At 51.0% G+C, this 23,804-nt stretch overlaps 1 protein-coding gene and 1 long non-coding RNA gene across 4 annotated transcripts in view; one reads left to right on the forward strand and one right to left on the reverse strand.

The window, feature by feature from the left end:
• The window catches only part of LOC140390041 (uncharacterized), a 130,755-nt gene that overhangs the window by 23,489 nt on the left and 83,462 nt on the right, over window positions 1–23,804 (reverse strand). For all 3 annotated transcript variants that reach the window (XR_011934541.1, XR_011934540.1, XR_011934542.1), the window contains exon 2: window positions 22,695–22,812. This is a non-coding gene — a long non-coding RNA (uncharacterized lncRNA). The remainder of the gene's footprint in view (window positions 1–22,694; window positions 22,813–23,804) is intronic.
• The window catches only part of LOC140390040 (single-pass membrane and coiled-coil domain-containing protein 1-like), a 63,176-nt gene that overhangs the window by 23,254 nt on the left and 16,118 nt on the right, over window positions 1–23,804 (forward strand). The window contains exon 2 of the mRNA XM_072474892.1: window positions 12,659–12,847. Coding sequence (XP_072330993.1) covers window positions 12,714–12,847 — 134 coding nt within the window. The 5' untranslated portion in view covers window positions 12,659–12,713. The remainder of the gene's footprint in view (window positions 1–12,658; window positions 12,848–23,804) is intronic.

Raw genomic sequence — 23,804 nt, forward strand, 5'->3', positions numbered from 1 at the left:
TGCTCCCGGCAGTTAAGCGCGGCCTCCTGGTGGTGGGGGAGGGCGAACATAAACAATGACACTGTTTGACATTCCGACGCATGCAGCCCAGGGGTTGGGTAGATGATGGCATCCCTGGCCAGAGCACCCAGCCATGGCGGCTGGCATGCGTGCTGGCTTGTGGGGCAGGGTGGGGGTTCGGCCGTCCTCCGGGGGGGGGTCCAGGTTACATGCATGTGGGTGGATAGGGGGGTTGGTGCCAGGGGCACAGCGCTGCCTATTCACCCTGTCCGCCCTGAGGAGGTTGTGCAGTTTCCTCCTGCACGGGATGCCAGTCCTGACGACTTCGCCAACGGCGCTGACCGTGTCTGCCACCTGCGCCCAGGCATGGCGAATGCCCGTGCCTGACGAACGGGGTACAGGATAATCCGCCTCTTCTCCACGGCGTCCAGGAGGGTCTCCAGCTCAGCGTCCCGGGACGGTGGCACCGCTCTCCTTCCAGCCATCGTCTGGGACGGTGTGCGTGTGTGGGGGGGGGGGGGGGGGGATGAATCGTTTAAGTGCGGCTGCAGCGAATGAGCCTCATGTGCGGCAATCACGGACCCGGCGACTCCGGTGCCGTTCTCTTCAAAACGGTTGCGTTTCACGTCTTAGAGTTGCTGAATTGTAACATCTGTTCCGCCATTTTAGCTGTCGTAAAAGTCCACAGGTTTCACTCCGGCGTCAGCATTTAGTCGCAGAAACAGAGAATCCAGCCCTCTATCATAGAACTGCTTTTGTTTTGCTTGAATGTTTTGCATTTCCTGCAGTGCCACTGGATTCTCCTCCTTCTTTTCCAAGTATGGAAGTGTAGTAGGCAACCTTCTACTCATTAGTAACTCTGCTGGCAATCTACCATGTGACAATGGTAACGCTTTGTAACGTGGTTTTGAGAGATATGGATCAGATTGGCTGGCCATTGCTTTCTGAAATGATTGAATTACAATATGTACACTTTCTTCGTTAATGTCTTTGAGATCCACGCCTATACGAACATCACCATTTTTTTTTACACTGACCAAGGAATTTATCCCATTGGTAGGTTCTTCTATCTTCCTGATAACTTGTGGTTTCGTGTCTGAGACGGGTGGTAGGGTAGAAATGAGATTGACATGCAGATCTACATCTTCAGCAATGTCACTACAACACAACCATGATATTATTTTTTTTTAAAAAATATTTTATTGAAAATTTTTGGTCAACCAACACAGTACATTGTGCATCCTTTACACAATATTATAACAACACAAATAACAATGACCTATTTTATAAACAGAAAATGAATAAATAATAAATAACAAAAATGAAAACTAACCCTAATTGGCAACTGCCTTATCACAAGTAACACTCTCCAAAAATATAATTTAACATTCCATCTATCTTTCTGCGAGGTATTCGACGAACGGTTGCCACCGCCTGGTGAACCCTTGAGCCGACCCCCTTAGGACGAACTTAATTCGCTCTAGCTTTATAAGCCCTGCCATGTCATTTATCCAGGTCTCCACCCCCGGGGGCTTGGCTTCTTTCCACATTAGCAATATCCTACGCCGGGCTACTAGGGACGCAAAGGCCAAAACATCGGCCTCTCTCACCTCCTGCACTCCCGGCTCTTGTGCAACCCCAAATATAGCCAACCCCCAGCTTGGTTCGACCCGGACCCTCACTACTTTTGAAAGCACCTTTGTCACCCCCATCCAAAACCCCTGTAGTGCCGGGCATGACCAAAACATATGGGTATGATTCGCTGGGCTTCACGAGCACCTCGCACACCTATCCTCCAACCCAAAAAATTTACTGAGCCGTGCTCCAGTCATATGCGCCCTGTGTAATACCTTAAACTGAATCAGGCTTAGCCTGGCACACGAGGACGACGAGTTTACCCTGCTTAGGGCATCTGCCACAGCCCCTCCTCGATCTCCTCCCCCAGCTCTTCTTCCCATTTCCCTTTTAGTTCATCTACCATAGTCTAACCATGATATTATTACACCTTCAGTTATAAATGTAGCAGTCGGACTTCCGGGTGCGGCGATGACCAGCTAAGTCGCACGTTTCGGCAGCTCCCGGTGGAATGGACTTTTGGGCTCTTGATAGGAGCCCCAATGGCAATTTTAACGGCTAAAAACACCGTGCGGTAAACCAGAAGGGTGTTCCCCCTGGACACGGATGGAAGAAGGAGAGGAAAGTGGCCGGATTGCAGCGGATCCTTTGGAACAACGGCAAGGAAGGCAAGCAGAAACCAAGATGGCGTCGGAAGGTGGCAGTTTCATATGGGGCCCTGAACAACAAGAGTTCTTGAAACGCTGCGTGGAGGAGATAAAAAAGGAAATGAAGAAAGAGTTGTTGGCCCCGATATTACAGGCGATTGAAGGGCTGAAAGAGGAACAAAAGACCCAGGAGCAGGAGCTTCGGGTCGTGAAGGCGAAAGCAGCAGAGAATGAGAACGATATACAGGGCCTGGTGGTGAAGTCGGAGATACAGGAGGCACACCAGAAACGATCTGTGGAGAGGTTGGAGGCACTGGAAAACAACGCAAGGAGGAACAACTTGAGGATTCTTGGCCTTCCTGAAGGTGTGGAGGGGGCGGACGTCGGGGCATATGTGAGCACGATGCTGCACTCGTTAATGGGAGCGGAGGCCCCGACGGGTCCGTTGGAGGTGGAGGGAGCATACCGAGTTATGGTGCGAGGATCGAGAGCAGGAGAAACTCCCAGAGCCATAGTGGTGAGATTTCTCCGTTTTAAGGATAGAGAAATGGTCCTTAGATGGGCGAAGAAAACTCGGTGTAGTAAATGGGAGAACGCGGTGATCCGCGTCTATCAAGATTGGAGTGCGGAGGTGGCGAGAAGGAGGGCGAGCTTTAATCGGGCCAAAGCGGTACTTCACAAAAAGAAGATAAAATTTGGAATGCTGCAACCGGCAAGACTGTGGGTCACATATCAAGGGAGGCACCACTACTTTGAGACGGCGGATGAAGCGTGGACTTTTATTGTAGAAGAAAAATTGGAATGATTGGATTATGAAAATGAACGTTTGGACAAAGTGGTGGGACGAGTGGGGGGGGGCGAAGAGGGGTTTTATGATTTAATCCTGCGGTATGGTAACTTTTCTTTCTCCCACAGGTGGTGATGGGGGGAGGTGGGGAGGGAGAGGAGATGGGGCGTTGGCCATGGGAGGCGGGGCCGAGGGAGAGGCGCGGGCTTGGTTCCCGCGCTATGATAATTATGGCGGGAATAGAGAAGCAGGAAGGAGGGGGCGTCGCACGGTGCGAGCCGTGATCACGGGGGGAAGCCGAGGTCAGCCAGAGTTTGTTGACTTCTGGGAGCAACATGGGGGGAGTAATTACGCTAGCGGGGGGTCTAGCGGGGGGGGGGGTGGAATTACTGGGTTGCTGCTGCTGGGGAAAGGGGGGAGTGGGTACGGGAGAGGATGGGCGGGGGGGCACCGTCTGGGAGAGATACAGCTGCGTGGGAACTGGGTGAGAAGCTGGAAAAAGATGATGGCTAACCGGCAAGGGGGGGGGGGGGAAGCCCCCCAACTCGGCTGATCACGTGGAACGTGAGGGGGCTTAACGGGCTGATAAAGAGGGCACGAGTACTCGCACACCTTAAGAAACTTCAAGCAGATGTGGTTATGTTACAGGAAACGCACCTGAAACTGATAGACCAGGTTAGGTTGCGCAAAGGATGGGTGGGGCAGGTGTTCCATTCGGGGCTGGATGCGAAAAACAGGGGGGTGGCTATATTAGTGGGGAAGCGGGTAATGTTCGAGGCAAAGACTATAGTGGCGGATAACGGGGGCAGATACGTGATGGTGAGTGGCAAATTACAGGGAGAGATGGCGGTTTTGGTAAACGTGTATGCCCCGAACTGGGACGATGCCAATTTTATGAGGCGAATGCTAGGACGCATCCCAGACCTCGAGACCGGAAAGCTGATAATGGGGGGAGACTTTAACACGGTGTTGGAACCAAGGCTGGATAGGTCGAAGTCCAGGACTGGTAGGAGGCCGGCAGCAGCCAAGGTGCTTAAGGATTTTATGGAGCAGATGGGAGGGGTGGACCCGTGGAGATTCAGTAGACCTAGGAGTAAGGAGTTCTCGTTTTTCTCCTATGTCCATAAAGTCTATTCACGCATAGACTTTTTTGTGTTGGGTAGGGCATTGATCCCGAGGGTGAGGGGAACGGAATATACGGCTATAGCCATTTCGGATCATGCCCCACACTGGGTAGACTTGGAGATAGGGGAGGAAACAAGAGGGCGCCCACCCTGGAGAATGGACATGGGACTAATGGCGGATGAGGGGGTGTGCCTAAGGGTGAGGGGATGCATTGAAAAGTACTTGGAACTCAATGACAATGGGGAGGTTCAGGTGGGAGTGGTCTGGGAGGCGTTGAAGGCGGTGGTTAGGGGGGAGCTGATATCAATAAGGACACATAAAGGGAAGCAGGAGAGTAAGGAACGGGAGCGGTTGCTGCAAGAACTTTTGAGGGTGGACAGACAATATGCGGAAGCACCGGAGGAGGGACTGTACAGGGAAAGGCAAAGGCTGCATGTGGAATTTGACTTGCTGACTACAGGCACTGCAGAGGCACAATGGAGGAAGGCGCAGGGTGTACAGTATGAATATGGAGAGAAGGCGAGCAGATTGCTGGCACACCAATTGAGGAAAAGGGGAGCAGCGAGGGAAATAGGGGGGGTGAGGGACGAGGATGGAGAGACGGAGCGGGGAGCGGAGAGAGTGAATGAAGTGTTCAAGACACTTTATAAAAAATTGTATGAAGCTCAACCCCCGGATGGGAGGGAGAGAATGATGGATTTTTTGGATCGGCTGGAAATTCCCAAGGTGGAAGAGCAGGAAAGGGTGGGACTGGGAGCACAGATCACGGTAGAAGAAGTGGTGAAAGGAATTAGGAACATGCAGACGGGAAAGGCCCCGGGACCGGACGGATTCCCAGTTGAATTTTACAGAAAATATTTGGACTTGCTCGCCCCGCTACTGACGAGGACCTTTAACGAGGCAAAGGAAAGGGGACAACTGCCCCCGACTATGTCAGAAGCAACGATATCGCTTCTCTTAAAGAAGGAAAAGGATCCGCTACAATGCGGGTCCTACAGACCAATTTCTCTCCTCAATGTGGATGCCAAGGTCCTGGCCAAGGTAATGGCAATGAGAATAGAGGAATGTGTCCCGGGGGTGGTTCATGAGGACCAAACTGGGTTTGTGAAGGGGAGACAGCTGAACACGAATATACGGAGGTTGTTACGGGTAATGATGATGGCCCCACCAGAGGGTGAAACGGAGATAGTAGTGGCGATGGATGCCGAGAAAGCATTTGATAGAGTGGAATGGGATTATCTGTGGGAGGTGTTGAGGAGATTTGGGTTCGGAGAGGGGTATGTTAGATGGGTGCAGCTGTTGTATAGGGCCTCAGTGGCGAGTGTGGTCACGAATGGACGGGGATCGGCATATTTTCGGCTCCATAGAGGGACAAGGCAGGGATGTCCTCTGTCCCCATTACTGTTTGCACTGGCGATTGAGCCCCTGGCGATAGCGCTGAGAGGTTCCAAGAGATGGAGGGGAATACTTAGGGGAGGAGAAGAACACCGGGTATCTTTATATGCGGATGATCTGCTACTATATGTGGCGGATCCAGCGGAGGGGATGCCAGAAATAATGCGGATACTTGGGGAGTTTGGGGATTTTTCAGGGTATAAATTGAACATGGGGAAGAGTGAGCTGTTTGTGGTGCATCCAGGGGAGCAGAGTAGAGAAATAGAAGACCTACCGTTGAGGAAGGTAACAAGAGACTTTCGTTACCTGGGGATCCAGATAGCTAAGAATTGGGGCACATTGCACAGGCTAAATTTGACGCGGTTGGTGGAACAGATGGAGGAAGATTTCAAGAGATGGGATATGGTAGCATTGTCAATGGCAGGGAGGGTGCAGGCGGTTAAGATGGTGGTCCTCCCGAAATTCCTCTTTGTGTTTCAGTGCCTCCCGGTGGTGATCACGAAGGCTTTTTTCAAAAGGATAGAAAAGAGTATCATGGGTTTTGTTTGGGCCGGGAAGACTCCGAGAGTGAGGAAGGGATTCTTACAGCGTAGTAGGGATAGGGGGGGGCTGGCACTACCGAGCCTAAGTGAGTATTATTGGGCCGCTAATATTTCAATGGTGAGTAAGTGGATGGGAGAGGAGGAAGGAGCGGCGTGGAAGAGATTAGAGAGGGCGTCCTGTAGGGGGACCAGCCTGCAGGCTATGGTGACAGCCCCATTGCCGTTCTCACCGAGGAACTATACCACGAGTCCGGTGGTGGTAGCTACACTGAAGATTTGGGGACAGTGGAGACGACATAGGGGAAAGACCGGAGCATTGGGGGGGTCCCCGATAAGAAACAACCATAGGTTTGCCCCGGGGGGAATGGATGGGGGGTATGGAATGTGGCAAAGAGCAGGTATAACGCAATTGAAAGCTCTATTTGTGGATGGGAAGTTCGCGAGTCTGGGAGCGCTGACCGAGAAATATGGGTTGCCCCAAGGGAATGCATTCAGGTACATGCAATTGAGGGCTTTTGCGAGGCAACAGGTGAGGGAATTCCCGCAGCTCCCGACACAAGAGGTGCAGGACAGAGTCATCTCAAAGAAATGGGTGGGGGACGGTAAGGTGTCGGATATAGATAGGGAAATGAGAGATGAAGGGGAGACTATGGTGGACGAACTAAAAGGGAAATGGGAAGAAGAGCTAGGGGAGGAGATCGAGGAGGGGCTGTGGGCAGATGCCCTAAACAGGGTAAACTCGTCGTCCTCGTGCGCCAGGCTAAGCCTGATTCAGTTTAAGGTATTACACAGGGCACATATGACTGGAACACGGCTCAGTAAATTTTTTGGGGTGGAGGATAGGTGTGCGAGGTGCTCGAGAAGCCCAGCGAATCATACCCATATGTTTTGGTCATGCCCGGCACTACAGGGGTTTTGGATGGGGGTGACAAAGGTGCTTTCGAAAGTAGTAGGAGTCCGGGTCGAACCAAGCTGGGGGTTGGCTATATTTGGGGTTGCACAAGAGCCGGGAGTGCAGGAGGCGAAAGAGGCCGATGTTTTGGCCTTTGCGTCCCTAGTGGCCCGGCGCAGAATATTGCTAATGTGGAAAGAAGCCAAGCCCCCGGGGGTGGAGACCTGGATAAATGATATGGCGGGGTTCATAAAGTTAGAGCGGATTAAGTTCGCCCTAAGGGGGTCGGCTCAAGGGTTTACTAGGCGGTGGCAACCGTTCGTCGAATATCTTGCGGAAAGATAGATGGGGGAAAAAAGAAGGCAGCAGCAGCAGCCCAGGACTTGGGGGGGGGGGGGGGGGGGGATGGGGGTGGGGGGTGGGGGGGGGGGGGTGGCCTGAGACAAGGCAGTTGCCAATTAGGGCTAGTTTTTATTTTTGTTATTTAATATTTATTTATTTGTTGTTTTTTTTTTTTTGTTCTTGTTTAAATAAAAAAGGTCATTATTATCTGTATTGTTACAATGTTGTGTAAAGGATGCACAATGTACTGTGTTGGTTGACCAAAAATTTTCAATAAAATATTATTTAAAAAAAAAAATAAATGTAGCAGTCAGTCACACACTGTTGTGTCAAACAAACAACGCTACTAAAATTGAGAAATGTCATTTATTACCTCAGCTGGCATTCTAAATTCAAAATTTAACGCATCAGTTGATGCATGTACATCAAATCACACCGTTTTCTAACATTAACACACTTGTGGGAAATCATGCCCAATGTTACATTTTGATGTTTTGGTTAACACACATCAAAATGTAAAATCAAATCAAGCTCTATGTTCAACATCATCGTTAATAAATACATTGAAATCAGTCTGATCTCTATATTGTGGGTGTTGGAATACAAGCTGGCAATTTACCACGAGGAATCAGTGTCAGAGGATGCTTGCAGGGATAATGCAACAGTAAACGGTGCAGTCCCAGCTTTACTCCGACTAGGTGGTGCCACTTTCTTTGCCTTTGAACTCAAGGGCCATCAGCCACTCCTGTCAGCCGACCTCACTTACCAAGTGAGCCTGCCTCTCCATTGCCCGAGTTGAAATGCTACCTTTCAGATGAGGTGTTAAACCGAGGCCTCACAGGTGCATGTGAAGGATCCCACACCTTTATGAAGAGCAGGATAGAGGGTGCCACGCCGACCACCTGCCCCCCCCCCCTGCCCCGTCCACCCCTGCAAACCACGCAGCATCAAACAAAGTAATTAAAACTGCCAATCCAGCCAGAGAACGTCACTTCCCCGGTGAACCCGAGTGAACTTTTATCATAGAATTTACAGTGCAGAAGGGGGCCATTCGGCCCATCGAGTCTGCACCAGCCCTTGGAAACAGCACCCCACTTAAGCCCACATTTCCAACCTGTGCCTGATACCCAGTAACCCCATCTAACCTTTTTCGACACTAAGGGGAATTTAGCACAGCCAATCCATCTAACCTGAACTGATTAGCTGACTTATCTGTCTGATTTCTGAGTTACACCACTTCTCAATTACCTAATGCGGCGGCAGGGGGGGGGCGCAATTTAGCATAGCCAATTCACCTATCCTGCACAGCTTTTTTGGTTAGGAGAGTGAGACCGGCACAGACACGGGGAGAATGTGCAAACTCCACATGGACAGTGAGTGACCCGGGGCCAGATTTGAACCCGTGTCCTCGGCGTCGTGAAACAGCAGTGCTGCTGCGAAGACAGGAACCGCTGTGCTTGCTAATTTCATAACAGGATTAGCTTGTTACAGGGTGGGGTCACAGACACATACATACTTGTACCCCTGCTCTAGAGAAGTCTTCATACACTTCCCAAGGAACTGGCCCACATGATGCTCCCACTTCAACTGAACACGAAGGGAAGCGAATGTTGAAATGGCAGTTGGGTGAGACCCACACATCAGGGGCTGGATTCGCTGCACCCCGACGCCAAAATCGCAGCCGGCGCTGGGGTGGAAAATCCATTTCCCTGCACGGAATCGGGCCCGGCGCCGGTTACCCGATTCTCCGTGCCCCGAAAAGTGGCGTACCCGGAGAGTATGGCGCGCCTCATATCACCTGCCTGCGGCCATTGCTGGAGGCACGCTACGCCATTCTCCGCCCCAGACCAGCCGAAGTCCCGACCGCGTGGATCTAACATGGTCCTGCCGGTCGGGATACTAGTGTGGCGGCTGCGGACTCAGCCCGTGGCCGCCCTGGTCGGGGACGTGCCGATCGGAGGGCGGGGGGGGGGGGGGGGCCTAATACGCGGCCGGGCAATTTATGGGTGGCGGTCAGGGTCGGGCGCGCGGCCGATCGGGGGCACAACGTTTATGGTCCAGCTCGGCGGTCTGAGTCCGCCATGGAGCATGGCGCGGTCGCTGGAGGCCGCTGCCCTGTGCATCCGCGGCCTCCGACCTGGAAGTGCGGGGGCCCGTACCTGCAACAAAAGCTGCTAGATTTATGCTGGTTCACTGCTAGCTCCCTGCAGGGCTAGGAATATGGTCCTTTCACGCCAGTTTTTCTGCCGTGTAAGTCCACCGTCTTTACGACCGCGGGGAGACATAGTCCCAAAAACAGAGAATCCAGCCCCAGAGCCTTCCTGACTTAAGCTCCTGCACTGTTGAATTGCAAAATGTGTTCTTTGCAGTTTGCAGAAGGAGCTAACAGTAACCCAGGTCAACCCAATCAAGAAGTACCCAGGCAGGGTCACTGGTTCAAGCCTACCCCAGGCCACCAGAGAAGCGAATCCTCCAATTTTAACCCAAGTTTAAGAGTGGGTAGTGAGTTTATTTCAGTTGGAGAGAGGCCATTCCGCCGACCCATCACCAGGATCACTGTCAGGAATCATGGAATGATATAGTACAGTGTAGCCCGTTGTGTCCGGGCCAGACTACGCTGCAACTATTTCCAAGATCATCAATCAACTTGATTGAATGTAGTAAGTTTACCCTGAGACATTGGGTGGAATCTTCCCAGTCCCGAGGAGCCAGGTGTTACTGGAAGCAAAATGGGAGATAATGGGGTCAGCATCACATACGTTCCCACTTCCCAGAAATCCTGTCGGAGGTAGGGGAACATTTGTGGTGACCACTCTCCCAGTAGCGGTAGTTAGCAAATAATGATCAATGAAGGGACTAACAACGGGGTCAGAAGGCTGCTGTTGGTTGCAGCAATGGATAGAATCTTGTTGAAGCATTTGGGGTCTCACCGGTCAGCTGGACAGACGGTGAGAGACCCATACTGCCACTTAACCCAACCAGGCAGTGGCGAGGCTATTGGCTGGCCTTCCGCTGGAATCAAGACTCTGGTGGTGGAACTCTCGCCTACCGAGAGCAGCTAGCCAATTAGAGAATCAGAGGCCAGCAGCTCTTGTGCTCAGTAGTGCCACTGGGGAGGCTGTGGCTGCCTCTGGGAGGACACTCCCACTGAGTCCGCAGATAAGTAATGTGGGGGGTGCGGTTTCGTGGTGGGGGTCGCAGGGAGAAGGGCTGGGGAGGTGGGCAGCAAGGACAGGGTGTTGGCTCCCAGAGGACCCCATCCCGATGTCCACTGAGTGCCTTTGAATGAGGATCCATTTCCCCCCTCCCCACAACCCTCACCTTTGAGGAGACAAGTTGGCCACACAGTTTTACTGATCATGCATACTACAGCTGGGTTAAAACCAGCGACAGCAGGATGAGGCGGCCTTTAAGTGGTCATTAATTGGCCACTTTCGGGTCTCACCTGTCAACGGGGTGGAAGGTCAACCATGGGCCTTCCCACCGCAGAGCTTGATTCTGGCGGGAAAGTGGCAAGGTTCCCGTAGGCCTCTCACCCAAGTACGCACCCTTCCCACCTCCAAGCTCACCGCCAGCAAGGACACAAGATTCTGACCATTGAGTGCGGAGCTAACCTCTTTGCTTTGGCGAGTAAACTGTCAGAAAAGAAAACCACTTACTTAAAAAGATGTCAAGAAGGAAAGCTGGGTTCTCTATCCAGGCACAGTTTAACCTCTACAAATGTAATATCCCTCTGTTTACTTTGGAAATCTATATGATCTGGGCGGCACAACGGCGCAGTGGTTAGCACTGCTGCCTCACGGCGCTGAGGACCCGGGTTCGATCCTGGGCCCGGGTGGCTGTCTGTGTGGAGTTTGCACATTCTCCCCGTGTTTGCGTGGGTCTTACCCCCACAACCCAAAAGTTGTGCAGGTTAGGTGGATTGGCCACGCTATATTGTCCCTTAATTGGGGAAAAAAATTAATTGGGGACTTTAAACTTATTTGTAAAAATCTACGCGATCCACAATTTTAGCTTGCACCCTCAATTAAGAACTAATAATCACAGTGTTCCGAGTGTTATAATTCCGTGATACATTAGCACAGCTGATTTTCCAAGTCTCCTGAAACAACTTATAAACAGGGCACTTTTTATAGACAATCGCATAGCTGCCAGTCGCAAGAACTGAGTAATGGACAGGGTTCTTGCTCCTAGCCAACACAGACTTCTTGACAGTTGAAATAGCATTCTGAGCAAAGTGTGCATTGTTGCTGAAGACGTGAACTTTACTGTGAGTTATTGGAACAACACCATAAACAGCATGTCTCTTACCCAGAATCACACGAGAGTCCATCACCCCAGGACCGTTACAGATGTGAAAAATGTTCCTGAAAATCATTCTGCTTCAATTACGAACAACCTAACACAAAGTTCTAATTACTAATGACAACCGTGACGTTATAAGCACACAGTAGATTGGTTTAGAATCAATCAATCTGCTCAGTAACCATATAGTGTTCTAAACACACTGTAGATTGGTATAGAAATGATCAAACTGCTCTCAGTAACTGTCTGGTGTTAGAAACACACTGTAGATTGGATTGGATTGGATTTGGATTGGATTGGATTGGTTTACAATCGATCGCACTGCTTCCAGTCACAATTGTAGATCAGTTTTGAATCATTCGCACAACTTCATTGATGGAAACAAATTTTAGCTCAGCTTGTATAATCCACTGCTCTTCTCTCAGTAACTGAACACTGTCGCACACTGTAGGCTGGTGTAGAATCAATCGTGCTGCTCCCTGTGACACTTAACTGACCAAGGGTTGGCACAGAATGGCTGCCTCTGCTTCTGCAGGCACTTTGTGATGTTATAAACACACACTGTAGATCAATCTCAAATCGATCACCCCGTTTCCAGTAACTTTGCTGTTGGAACCAGGCTAGGTTGGTGTAGAATCAACCGTCATTGCCCCCAGTCACTTAGCGACGCACCTGTGCAGCTGCAAACGCATTGGTGTCTTGGCATGGGTGATCATTTTATATTTAGAACCATTTCAACTTGGTAAGCAGCAGGCTCAGGTTTCGGGTCTGCCCTCTGCCAACAGCCCAGCTTAAAAATTACTATCATTATTTGTTTGCTGGTACTTCAGGAGATGATTTCCATCAAATTATTACACAAACCCACTCCCTCACGTTGAAGAACGTTGGACAGAATATTGTACGCTGGCAGGTCGCAGTCAGTGGATTTTTGCCCCCACGTTTTTTTTTTTGCCCCCCTTCTATTTTTTGCCATAGTTTAAAATAGATGCTATTGAGTCATTGCCTTGTGCCATGGTAAGCACATCGCTAACACAGCTCTTTCATCCAGTCTGCTGTCCACACCGTTTGCGCACTGCAAGCTAGCGGCTTGGTTGGAGGCAAAGATGAAGAGATGGGGAATGAAATCAGAGCAACGGGAGATAAAGATGGAGAGAAAGAAGGTGAAAACGGAGAGACGAGAGTTGAAAGCTTCCCCTGAGAGAATTTCAATGGAGCTTCTCAGCTACAGGGTTGGCAGGTAAGGTAAGGTATGGGTTGTGACATTTGCTTTGTTGGACGTCATGCGAGACGTTAAAGCGCGGTGAATGTATCTCGATGTCACTCTGTTCTCGGCCACAATGTATTTTTACTTTATGACCTTTCCATGCAGCCAAGGCTCCAGCGAGAAGCTAACCGGAGCCTCGGGAATCCAACCTTTGCCATTCAAGCAGGAGCCCACCCAATATTTAGCAGAAGATATTGGACGTCGGGCCAATCAGGAAGCAGTGGGATGGGTTCCGAGCGAGCAAGTGAAAGCGCTCAGTACTGCGGGTGCTCAGGAGAGTGGCGGCTGTGTTACTGAGCTCGCTGGTGTGGGGACTTTGGAAAACTGGTCATTTCTGATGCTCCCAAGTGGCATATCGCAGCCACCTTTTGACACATCGGCTCCTGGGCTATCCCCGCCAACAGTACCTGCTGCTGCTCACTTGTCATGGGAACAAGGCGAAGGCCATGATGTGGGGCTGTTCCCCCGCCGACCGCCCATCCCTTACTTCCTGCCCTCTATGTTGTATGGTGTCTTCTGCTGCAGAAGGGTCGAGAGAGAAAGTTAGTGCGTGTGTGGGCCTTCTACATGTCGTGCATAAGATGAGAAGGGGATAAAAATTGGGAAGATCCTGGGCGGGAGTGTTTGCGATCTTAGCCAGGGTAGTGGAGGAGGAGGTGGACCCGGACCCTTTGATGGCGATATTTGGGGTTTCAGAGAAGCCGGAGCTCATGGAGAGGAGGAAGGCCGATGTTGTGGCCTTCGCCTCTCTGATTGCACGGCAGCGGGAAAAGGGGAAAAATCTGTACCCTGTATAGTTGATAGCTGCGTTTCCCGGGGTGTTTATTTGCTGTAACCTGTTTTGATACATGTTTGTAATAAAATATATTTAAAAAACAAAGATGAGGGGGGACAAAGCCAGATATTAGGAGAATGGAGGTATCTTGAGTGGGAAGTAAGTAATCCAAGTTTAAAAAAAAATATTTTATTGAAGACATTTTCATATAAACAAATAAAAGCAGAAGAATAACCAAACAACATTCTAAATAACCAACACCCACTTCCTCCCTGCTCCCCCTACACCACTTGCTTCTCCCATCCTGCCGTCCCATTTTAACCCTCTTACCCCCCCAATCCTCCCTCAATCCTCCTTAAAGAAATCAACAAATGGCTTCCACCTCGGAGTGAACCCACTGACTGGCCCCCTCAAGACAAACTTAACCTTCTCCAGCCTCAGGAACTCCGCCAGGACACTCACCCTGCGTTCCGTGGCTCAGAGTCCCTCCACCTGAGCAAGATCAGTCTCGGGGCCATCAGGGAGGTAAAGGCCAAAACATCAGCCTCTTCCACCCCCTGGACATCCCGAATATCACCACCTCTGGACACGGGGCCACCTTTACCCCCAGCACCTCGGATCGTCCGCAATCCCATGCCAGAACTCCTTCAGCTTCGGACATGCCCAAATCATGCGGACGTGATTCACGGGCCTCCCCGCGCACCGCCCACACCTATCCTCTACCCCCTCAAAAAATCCACTGATCCGTGTTACCGTCATGTGTGCCCTATGCACTACTTTAAACTGAATGAGATAAACCTCACACACAACGAGGATGCATTCACCCTCCGCAAGGCCTCAGCCCACGTCCCAGCCTCCATCTTCCCTCCCAGCTCCTCCTCCCACTTATGCTTTATGTCCCTCACCAGGGCTCCCGCCAAATCCATCAACTTCTTGTAGATCTCGGACACCTTACCCTCCCCTATCACATCCCCAAACAGCACCTTATCCTGCAACCCCAGGGGCAGCAGCCCAGGATAGGATAGGATACCTCTCTCTACAAAATTCTGGACCTGCAGGTACCTAAAACTGTTCCCCCTGGGCAGCTCATACTTTTCCTCCAGGTTCTCCAACCTCGCAAACTTGCACCCTATGAACAGGTCATCAAATCGCTCGATCCCCGTCTGCTGCCACACCCTAAACCTCGCATCCAACCCCCCCCCCCCCCAGCGCAAACCTATGATTGTTGCAGATTAGTGCCCACAGCAAGGTCCCTCAAGTTCCAAATGCTGTCTCCATGCCCCCACACCCTTTGGGCCAACACCACCACTGGGCTCACGGAGTGCCTGGCTGGTGAGAACGGTAGAGGCGCTGACAATAAAGCCCTTAAACTCATTCCATTACACAATGCCGTCTCCAACTAGGGGCTGTTTAGCACAGGGCTAAATCACTGGCTTAGAAAGCAGACCAAGGCAGGCCAGCAGCACGGTTCAATTCCCGTAACAGCCTCCCTGAACAGGTGCCGGAAATGTGGCGACTAGGGGCTTTTCACAGTAACTTCATTTGAAGTCTACGTGTGACAATAAGCGATTTTCATTTCATTTCATTTCAACTGACCCCACGCCGACCCCTCCCCCACGACCCATTTCCTAAACATGCCGATGTTCGCCACCCAGTAATACTTCATCATGTTCGCCAGCGGCAACCCCTCCCCTCACCCCTGCTCCAGGAAAACCCTCCTAACCCACAGGTTCTTCCCCACTCACACGTACCCAGAGACAAGCTCATTAACCTTCTTGAAAAATGACTTTGGGACAAAGATTGGGAGGTTCTGAAACACAAACAGAAACTTTGGCAGCACAGTCATTTTTACTGTCTGCACCCGCCCCGTCAATGACAATGCCAGCACATCGCACCTCTTAAAGTCCTCTTTCATCTGCTCCACCAGCCAAGACAGGTTCAGCTTGTGCAGCTGCGCCCAGCCCCAAGTCATCTGGTTGTCCAAGTATTTAAAACTCACCCCAACACCCTGAATGGCATATCCCCTAACCTCTTCTCCTGCCCTCTAGTCTCAATCGGGAACACCTCGCTCTTTCCCACATTCAACTTGTACCCAGAGAACTGGCCAAATTCCCCCATAATGTCCCCGTACTGCCCAGTGGGTCTGAGATATATAGTGACAGGTCATTCACATATAGTGAGACACTGTGCCCCCCCCTCCCCCCAAAACACACACACAATCCCTCTCCAGTCCCTCAACAATCTAAGCCCCATTGCCAGCGGCTCTATCGCCAAAGTGAAGAGCAACAAGGGGAGCGGACACTCTTATCTCGTCCCCCAGTGCAGTCCAAAATATCCCAAACTCACTCGGTTCAACCGCACATTTGCGAACAGTGCCTTGTATAGTAACCGGACCCAATCCACAAGCCCCTGCCCGAACCCGAACCGCCCTAACACCTCACACAAATATTCCCACTCCACCTGATCAAATGACTTCTCTGTGTCCATCGCCACCACGACCACTACCGCAGCATGGTAGCACAAGTGGACAGCACTGTGGCTTCACAGTGCCAGGGTCTCAGGTTCGATTCCACGCTGGGTCACTGTCTGTGCGGAGTCTGCACGTTCTCCCCATGTCTGCGTGGGTTTCCTCCGGGTGCTCCGGTTTCCTACCACAGTCTAAAGACGCGCAGGTTAGGTGGAATGGCCATGTTAAATTGCCCTTCGTGGCCAAAAGGTTTAGGAGGGGTTATTGGGTTACGGGCATAGGGTGGAAGTGAGGGCTTAAGTGGGTCGGTGCAGACACGATGGGCCGAATGGCCTACTTCTGCACTGTATGTTCTATGTTCTACCTCCATCTCCTGTCCCTCCACAGGCATTATGATTACATTAAGCGGCCTCCTCCGATTCACCATCAATTGCCTCCCCTTCATGAACCCTGTTTGGTCCTGGCCAATCACCCCCGGGACGCAGTCCTCAATTCGCGAGGCCATCACCTTCGCCAACAACGTTTAAAAAATAAATTTAGAGTACCCAATTATTATTTTTTTCCACCTAAGGGGCAATTTAGTGTGACAAATCCACTTAACCTGCACATCTTGCAAATCCACTTAACCTGCACATAAGGGCAGCACGGTAGCATTGTGGATAGCACAATTGCTTCACAGCTCCAGGGTCACTGTCTGTGCGGAGTCTGCACATCCTCCCTGTGTGTGCGTGGGTTTCCTCCGGATGCTCCGGTTTCCTCCCACAGTCCAAAGATGCGCAGGTTAGGTGGATTGGCCATGATAAATTGCCCTTAGTGTCCAAAATTGCCCTTAGTGTTGGGTGGGGTTACTGGGTTATGGGGATAGGGTGGAGGTGTTGACGTTGGGTAGGGTGCTCTTTCCAAGAGCCAGCGCAGACTAGATGGGACGAATCTACACTGTAAATTCTATGATAATCTATGATAATCTTTGGGTTGTGGGGGTGACACGGGGAGGATGTACAAACTCTCCACAGACAGTGATCCAGGGCCGGGATCGAACCGGGTCATCAGCGCCACAGGCAGCGGTCGTCACTGTGCCGCCCCTCCTTCGCCAACAACTTGGCATCTACGTTCAGTAATGATATCGGGCGGTACGACCCACACTGCTCCAGATCCTTGTCCTTTTTCAATATCAGGGAAATGGAAGCCAGCAACAGTATTGGGGGAGGTCCCCCCTCTTCCTTGCCACATTATATGCCCTCACCAGCAGTGGCCCCAGGTCCGCCCTAACATTTTATAAAACTCCACTGGGAACCCCCTCCGGGTCCAACACTACCTTGCCCTTATCATCCATTACTCTGCCAATCTCCCTCACCACCACTTGCCTCCTCAACTGGTGGGCCAGCATCCTGCTCGCCTCCTCGCCGTAATACATTGTCCCTCTGAACCACCATAGCTGCCCCACTGCCTTCCCCGTAGATACTAATCCGAACTGCATCTGGAGCTTCTGTCTCTCCTTCAACAGCCCTACCTCCAGGACCTCCGAAAACCTCCTGTCCACCCGTGGAATCTCATCTACCAGCCTTGCCATCTCTGCAGCCCTGCTTTCTCCCTCCTGTGAGCCCGAATTGAAATAGATTACCCCAAACTACTGCCTTGAGAGCCTCCCAGAGTGTGGTGGCCGTGACCTCCCCGGTCGTTTGGCTCCACATATCCTCGAATGGCTGTCCTCACCCACTCGCACACATCCTCTTCCACCAACAACCTCTCATCCAGCCTCTACTGCGGGTGTTGGCCCCTCCCCACCCCGGTCCACTCACAAATCCACCCAATGCGGCACGTGGTCAGAGACCACGATCGCTGAATACTCTGAGTCAACCACTACCGCCAACAACGCCTTGTCTAACATGGAAAAGGCAATCTGGGAGTACACCCGATGCACATGGGAATTGAAAGAAAAGTCCTTCACCCTCAGTCTCCCAAACCTCCACGCAACCCCCCCCCCCCCTCCTCCCCGCCATGTGCTCCATAAACCCCTTCAGCTCCTTCACCACTGCCGACACCTTCACCGACCTTGGGCTCGACCTGTCCAAGCTTGGTCCTATAACTGTATTAAAATCCTCCCCTATAATCAATCGGTGAGAGTCCAAGTCTGGAATCGTCCCTAACACCCACCTCATAAATCTGCATTATCCCAATTTGGGGCATAAACGTTTACCAGGACCACCAGCACCCCCTCCAGCTCCCCACTCACCATCACGCACCTTCCCCCACAAATCTGCCACAATGTTCCCCACCTCTAACGCCGCCCACTTATTCACCAACTCCGCCACCCCCCTCGTCTTCATATCCAGTCCCGAGTGGAACACCTAGCTCAGCCACCCTTTCCTCAACCTTGTCTGGTCCACTATCTTTAAATACATCTCCTGCAAAAAGGCCACGTCTGCCTTCAGACTCCTCAGGAGTGCGAACGCATGTGACCGTTTGACGGGCTCATTCAGCCCCCTCATGTTCCACGTGACCAGCCTGGTCGGGGGGGGGGGGGGGGGGGGGGGGGCTCCCCACCCCCCTCCCCTGCCGATCAGCCATATCCCTTTTTTGGCCTGCCCCCGGCCCATGTCACGCGACCCTCCAGGCCCACCCTTGGATGTCCACCATCATCATTTCTTTTCCAACTGCGCCCACATCAACTACACCTTTGTCAGCAACCCTCCCCCCTTTCGCCACCCGTGAATAAAACATCAACCCCATCCTCCCCCTGCGCCTATCTCCTGACAGCCCCGCACTCTGCTCCCGTTAACTAGCCCACCCAGCAAGCATGGTGGCCCCGCCCAAGGCCTCCAACACCCTACCACATCCAGCAACCCTCCCCCTCAACCATAACTCCCTCAAGAGAAACATAAAGTGCACTAACCCTCGGTCTTCCCCCACGAAAGCCTGCCCTCCAGAAAACCCGCCATCAAAGACTTTTTAAAAAAAAAAAATTCAAAAAAACATATGCACAAGCTCCTCCAAAGTTCAATGTCGTCACTCTCCTCTCAGCCCATTGTCCCTCATAAACTCCATCACCTCTTCTGGTGTGCCGAAATAATATTCCCATTTCTGGAAAGCCACCCAGAGGCAGGCTGGGTACAGTACTCCGAACTTCACCTCCCTTTTAAAGAGGGCAGCCTTGACCGGTTAAACCCGGCCCTCCTCTTCGCCAGTTCTGCTCCCAGATCCTGGTACACCTGCAGCTTGTTTCAAATTCCTAGGGGTGCACATCTCCAAAAATCTGCCCTGGTCCACCCACGTCGACGCTATCCCCAAGAAAGCACAACAGCGCCTATACTTCCTCAGGAAACTAAGGAAATTCGGCATGTCCACATTAACCCTTACCAACTTTTACGGATGCACCATAGAAAGCATCCTATCTGGCTGCATCACAGCCTGGTATGGCAACTGCTCGGCCCAGGACCGCAAGAAACTTCAGAGAGTCGTGAACACCGCCCAGTCCATCACACAAACCTGCCTCCCATCCATTGACTCCATCTACAGCTCCCGCTGCCTGGGGAAAGCGGGCAGCATAATCAAAGATCCCTCCCACCCGGCTTCCAACTTCTTCCATCGGGCAGGAGATACAGAAGTCTGAGAACACGCACGAACAGACTCAAAAACAGCTTCTTCCCCACTGTCACCAGACTCCTAAATGACCCTCTTATGGACTGACCTCATTAACACTACACCCTGTATGCTTCTAGTTACATTGTATACCTTGTGTTGCCCTATTATGTATTTTCTTTTATTCCCTTTTCTTTTCATGTACTTAATGATCTGTTGAGCTGCTCGCAGAAAAATACTTTTCACTGTACCTCGGTACACGTGACAATAAACAAATCCAATCCAATCCAATCCTTCCCAGGTGTATTTCGTAGTCTTCCCCGGCTACCAGAGAATCTTCTCCTTGTCCAGAAAGTGATGCAACCCCACCAATCTTGCCCTTGGCGGCTCACCTGCCTGCGGCCTCTTCATCAACGCCCTGTGCGCTCAGACAACCTCCAGGGGCCGGTCAAAGGCCTCCTCCCTCATCAGCATCTCGGCAACGTACATGCCAGCCTCTGCACCTCCGATGCCTTTGGGCATCCTCATGAACCTAGGATTTTGTCTTTTGGAGCAATTCTCCAGATCCTCCAGCTCCTGCTTCAGCCTCTTTTGAGTCTCCCGTATCACCCCCACCTCGGCCAACAACAAGATGGTGCTCCTCGTGTTCCCCCACCGCCTCCTCCACTTTCTGGACTGCCCAGCCCTGGGACTCCAGCCTCTGCTTCACTCTCTCGATCCCTGATCAGTTCCACCAGGTTTTCCAGGGCCTCCTTCCTCTGCTGACAGAAATTTCCATTAAGAAACTCTACTAGCTGCTCTATCGACCACTGATGGGCAGACCAGCCCCCTTGCTCTCCTCTATCCTGGGGCGTATGCAAAGTCTCTCCTGCTCCAGCAGCTCTTTTCTTCTTGCCCCACTCCTAGTCCGTGGATCCATCCAACAGCCACACCAGAGGAGTAAAACCTTCCCCAGACACTCCTCCACCTCTTGCACTGAAATGCTTCACCCTTCGGGTGGGGAAAAGACCATAAAAATCCGCCTTGAGCGGGAGCCACCAAACTTGCGACCACTCCCTCATTATCCACCAGTAAGTAACCCAAGTTAATCGATAAAGGCATCATGAAGAAGCTGCAAGTTCTGCAATTTACAGAAGTTGGGAAGGATATGCACTGAGTGGAGTGAGCGAAGACAACAAACAGAAGGTGATTTTGTATTGGGTGTGAGTAGGAGAGGTGGTGCATTAATAGTGAGGGATGTGCTGCAGGGATGATCATTGGTGAAGGAGGAAGGGAGGCACTGTGAACAGCTGTGATACAAGAAATGGGAAAAGGAGGATCTAGACTCATCTTTGTTGATCTATGAAATCATCCAGACTCTTCCTACGCTGGATTCAGATATATGGTGTTATGATAATCTGCAACTCACTTCCCCTGCCACCACTGCCCGTGCAGTTTGGCACCTTTTTTTTTTTTTAACACTCCTTGATCCTGACTGGAGCCAGTAACACCTCCAGGGAGGTGACCTGGGAGACAACTCATCCATTCCTTCCAGGATTATTCACCAAATAACACAAGGAGAAATGGAGATGGAAAGAACATGAACATGGGGGCGGCATGGTGGCACAGTGGTTAGCACTGCTGCTTTACAGATCCAGGGACCCAGGTTCAATTTCAGCCTCGGGTGACTGTCAATGTGGAGTTTGCACTTTTTCCCTGTGTCTGCGTGGGTTTCATCCGGGTGCTCCGGTTTCCTCCCACAGTACAAGGATGTGCAGGTTAGGTAGATTGGTCATGCTAAATTGTCCCTTAGTATCCAAAAGGTTAGGCAGGGTTACAGGGATAGGGTGGAGGCGTGGGCTTAAATAGGGTGCTCTTTCCAAGGGCTGGTGCAGATGCGATGGGCCGAATGGCTCCTTCTGCACTGAAGAGATTCTATGATTCTATCAATGACTGCAACTAGCCTTTAGTAGGAGTCTGGAGCCGTTGAATATCGTGCAGCATAATAATAATAATCGCTTATTGTCACAATAATAATAATAATCGCTTTTTGTCACAAGTAGGCTTCAATGAAGTTACTGTGAAAAGCCCCTAGTCGTCACATTCCGGCGCCTGTTCGGGGAGGCCAGTACGGGAATTGAACCCGCGCTGCTAGCCTTGTTCTGCCTTACAAGCCAGCTATTTAGCCCACGGTGCTAAACCAGCCCCTCCATGACAGCATGAGCTGCCACCAGAACCTGCATGGTTAAAAGTCTTTGGACCAACCAGTCCACCAATCATATTATAGCATGGATAAGATATTAAAATCTCCTTTTGGCTTTGCACAGTACACTGTCTATTTGAGAGCACAGGGAGGTAGGTCCTCCCCACCCTTTTGTGATTCACTGCAGACCCAGATAAGGATCCTGTGTTCAGGGTTGGAAGCCCCGGGCAACAGCAAAACAGCGAGTTTTCAGTGGTCATGGCAGAAGAACCTTGAGAGACAAGTGCTGCTTACACGCGGAGGAGGATTCTTCAGGAGGAGGATTTGTATTTCCTTTAAGCAGATATGAGAGTGGCAACGGGAAACCACCCCATGTATTCTTTTCATAGTCAAATTACCCATTGAAATTGAAGATGGGAGGTTCCTACAAGCAATTGAAGATTAAAATGCAAGACTGCGAGGAGGAGAAAATGAGCAGGGGCCTGGAGGAAAAGTTACAATAATGAGTTTAAAAGTAATTTAGTTAAGACCAAAACTAGGGTTATAAATCTAAACAAAGCAAGCGCCATAGGTTGAAAATCTACATTCAAAAGTACTATAGGAGACAAACAATTGCATGGGGGAGTCAGTGGCACAGTGGCAATGTTATTGAACTAGTAATCAAGAAGCTTATGCATTGGGGATGTGGGTTCAAATCCCATTCTGTCAGCTGGTGGAGTTGAAAGCTAGTCTAGGTAATGGTGACTATCATCCATTGTCAATAAAAACCCATCTGGTTCAGTAATCCATTTTAGGGAAGGAAATCTGCCATCCTTACCTGGCCTAGCCGACATGTGACTCCAGACCCACAGAAGCTGCTCTTTGAAATGACCTCACAAACCGCTCAGTTAGGGATAGGCAACAAATGCCAGCCTTTCCAGCAATGCCCACATTCACTGAAAGAATAAAGAGGAAAAAATTGTAAAGAATTAGAATTAATTTTCAGCAAAGCTACAACACTGACATTTACCCAGCAATGTGGAAAATATCCCAGGTATGTGCTGTACACAAAAAGCAGGACCAATCCTACCCGGCCCTATCATCTATTTTTGACCATCAGTAAAATGATGGAAGGTGTCATCAACAGAGCTATCAAGTGTCACTTACACAGCAATAACTTGCTCACTGGGTTCTGCTAGGGCCACTCAACTCCTGACCTTGTTACAGCCTTGTTCAAACATGGACAAAGGAGCTGAACTCTGGAGGAGAGAGGAAAGTGACTGCCCTTGACATCAAGGAGCTCTAGCAAAACTGGAGTCAATGGGAATTGGCGGGGGGGACGGGGACGGGGGGACGGACGGACGGGGCGGGGGGGGGACGCTCTGCTCAACTCCAGGACACCATTGCAGGAGTTCCTCAGGGTAGTGACCTGGCCCCATCCATCTTCAGCTGCTTCATCAATGACCTTCCTTCCATCGTGAGGTCAAACGTGGGGATGTTTGCTGATAACTGGGCAAGGTTCAGCACCGTTCACGAATCCTCAGATACTGAAATAGTCCACGTCCAAATTCAGAAAGGGCTTGGTAATATCCTGCCACAAGCCAAGTCTGACAGCTTAAGTCCTTCAGAATTTGGCTAGCTCAGTCAGTGATAGTACCACCAAGTCACTCTTGGTGATAGACATTGAAGCCCTTTCCCCACGTCATTGCTGTTCTCAGCGGTTTTTCCACACAGTTCAACATGGAGGACTACTGATTCATGAGCTGAAGGAGAGTGATGATTGGTAATCAGGTTTCCTTGCCCATTTTTCACCTGAAACTATGAGACTTCATGGGATCCGGTATCAATGGCAGGGACCCTTCTGCCGTTGATACCGGATCTTGTATATACCACCGTGCCCCAGCTCCCTTAGGTCTGTGTTGCTGTTGGGGCAGGACACAACCAGAGG

Source organism: Scyliorhinus torazame, chromosome 14, assembly GCF_047496885.1.
Source record: "Scyliorhinus torazame isolate Kashiwa2021f chromosome 14, sScyTor2.1, whole genome shotgun sequence".
In the NCBI taxonomy this organism is placed as follows: Eukaryota; Metazoa; Chordata; class Chondrichthyes; order Carcharhiniformes; family Scyliorhinidae; genus Scyliorhinus; species Scyliorhinus torazame.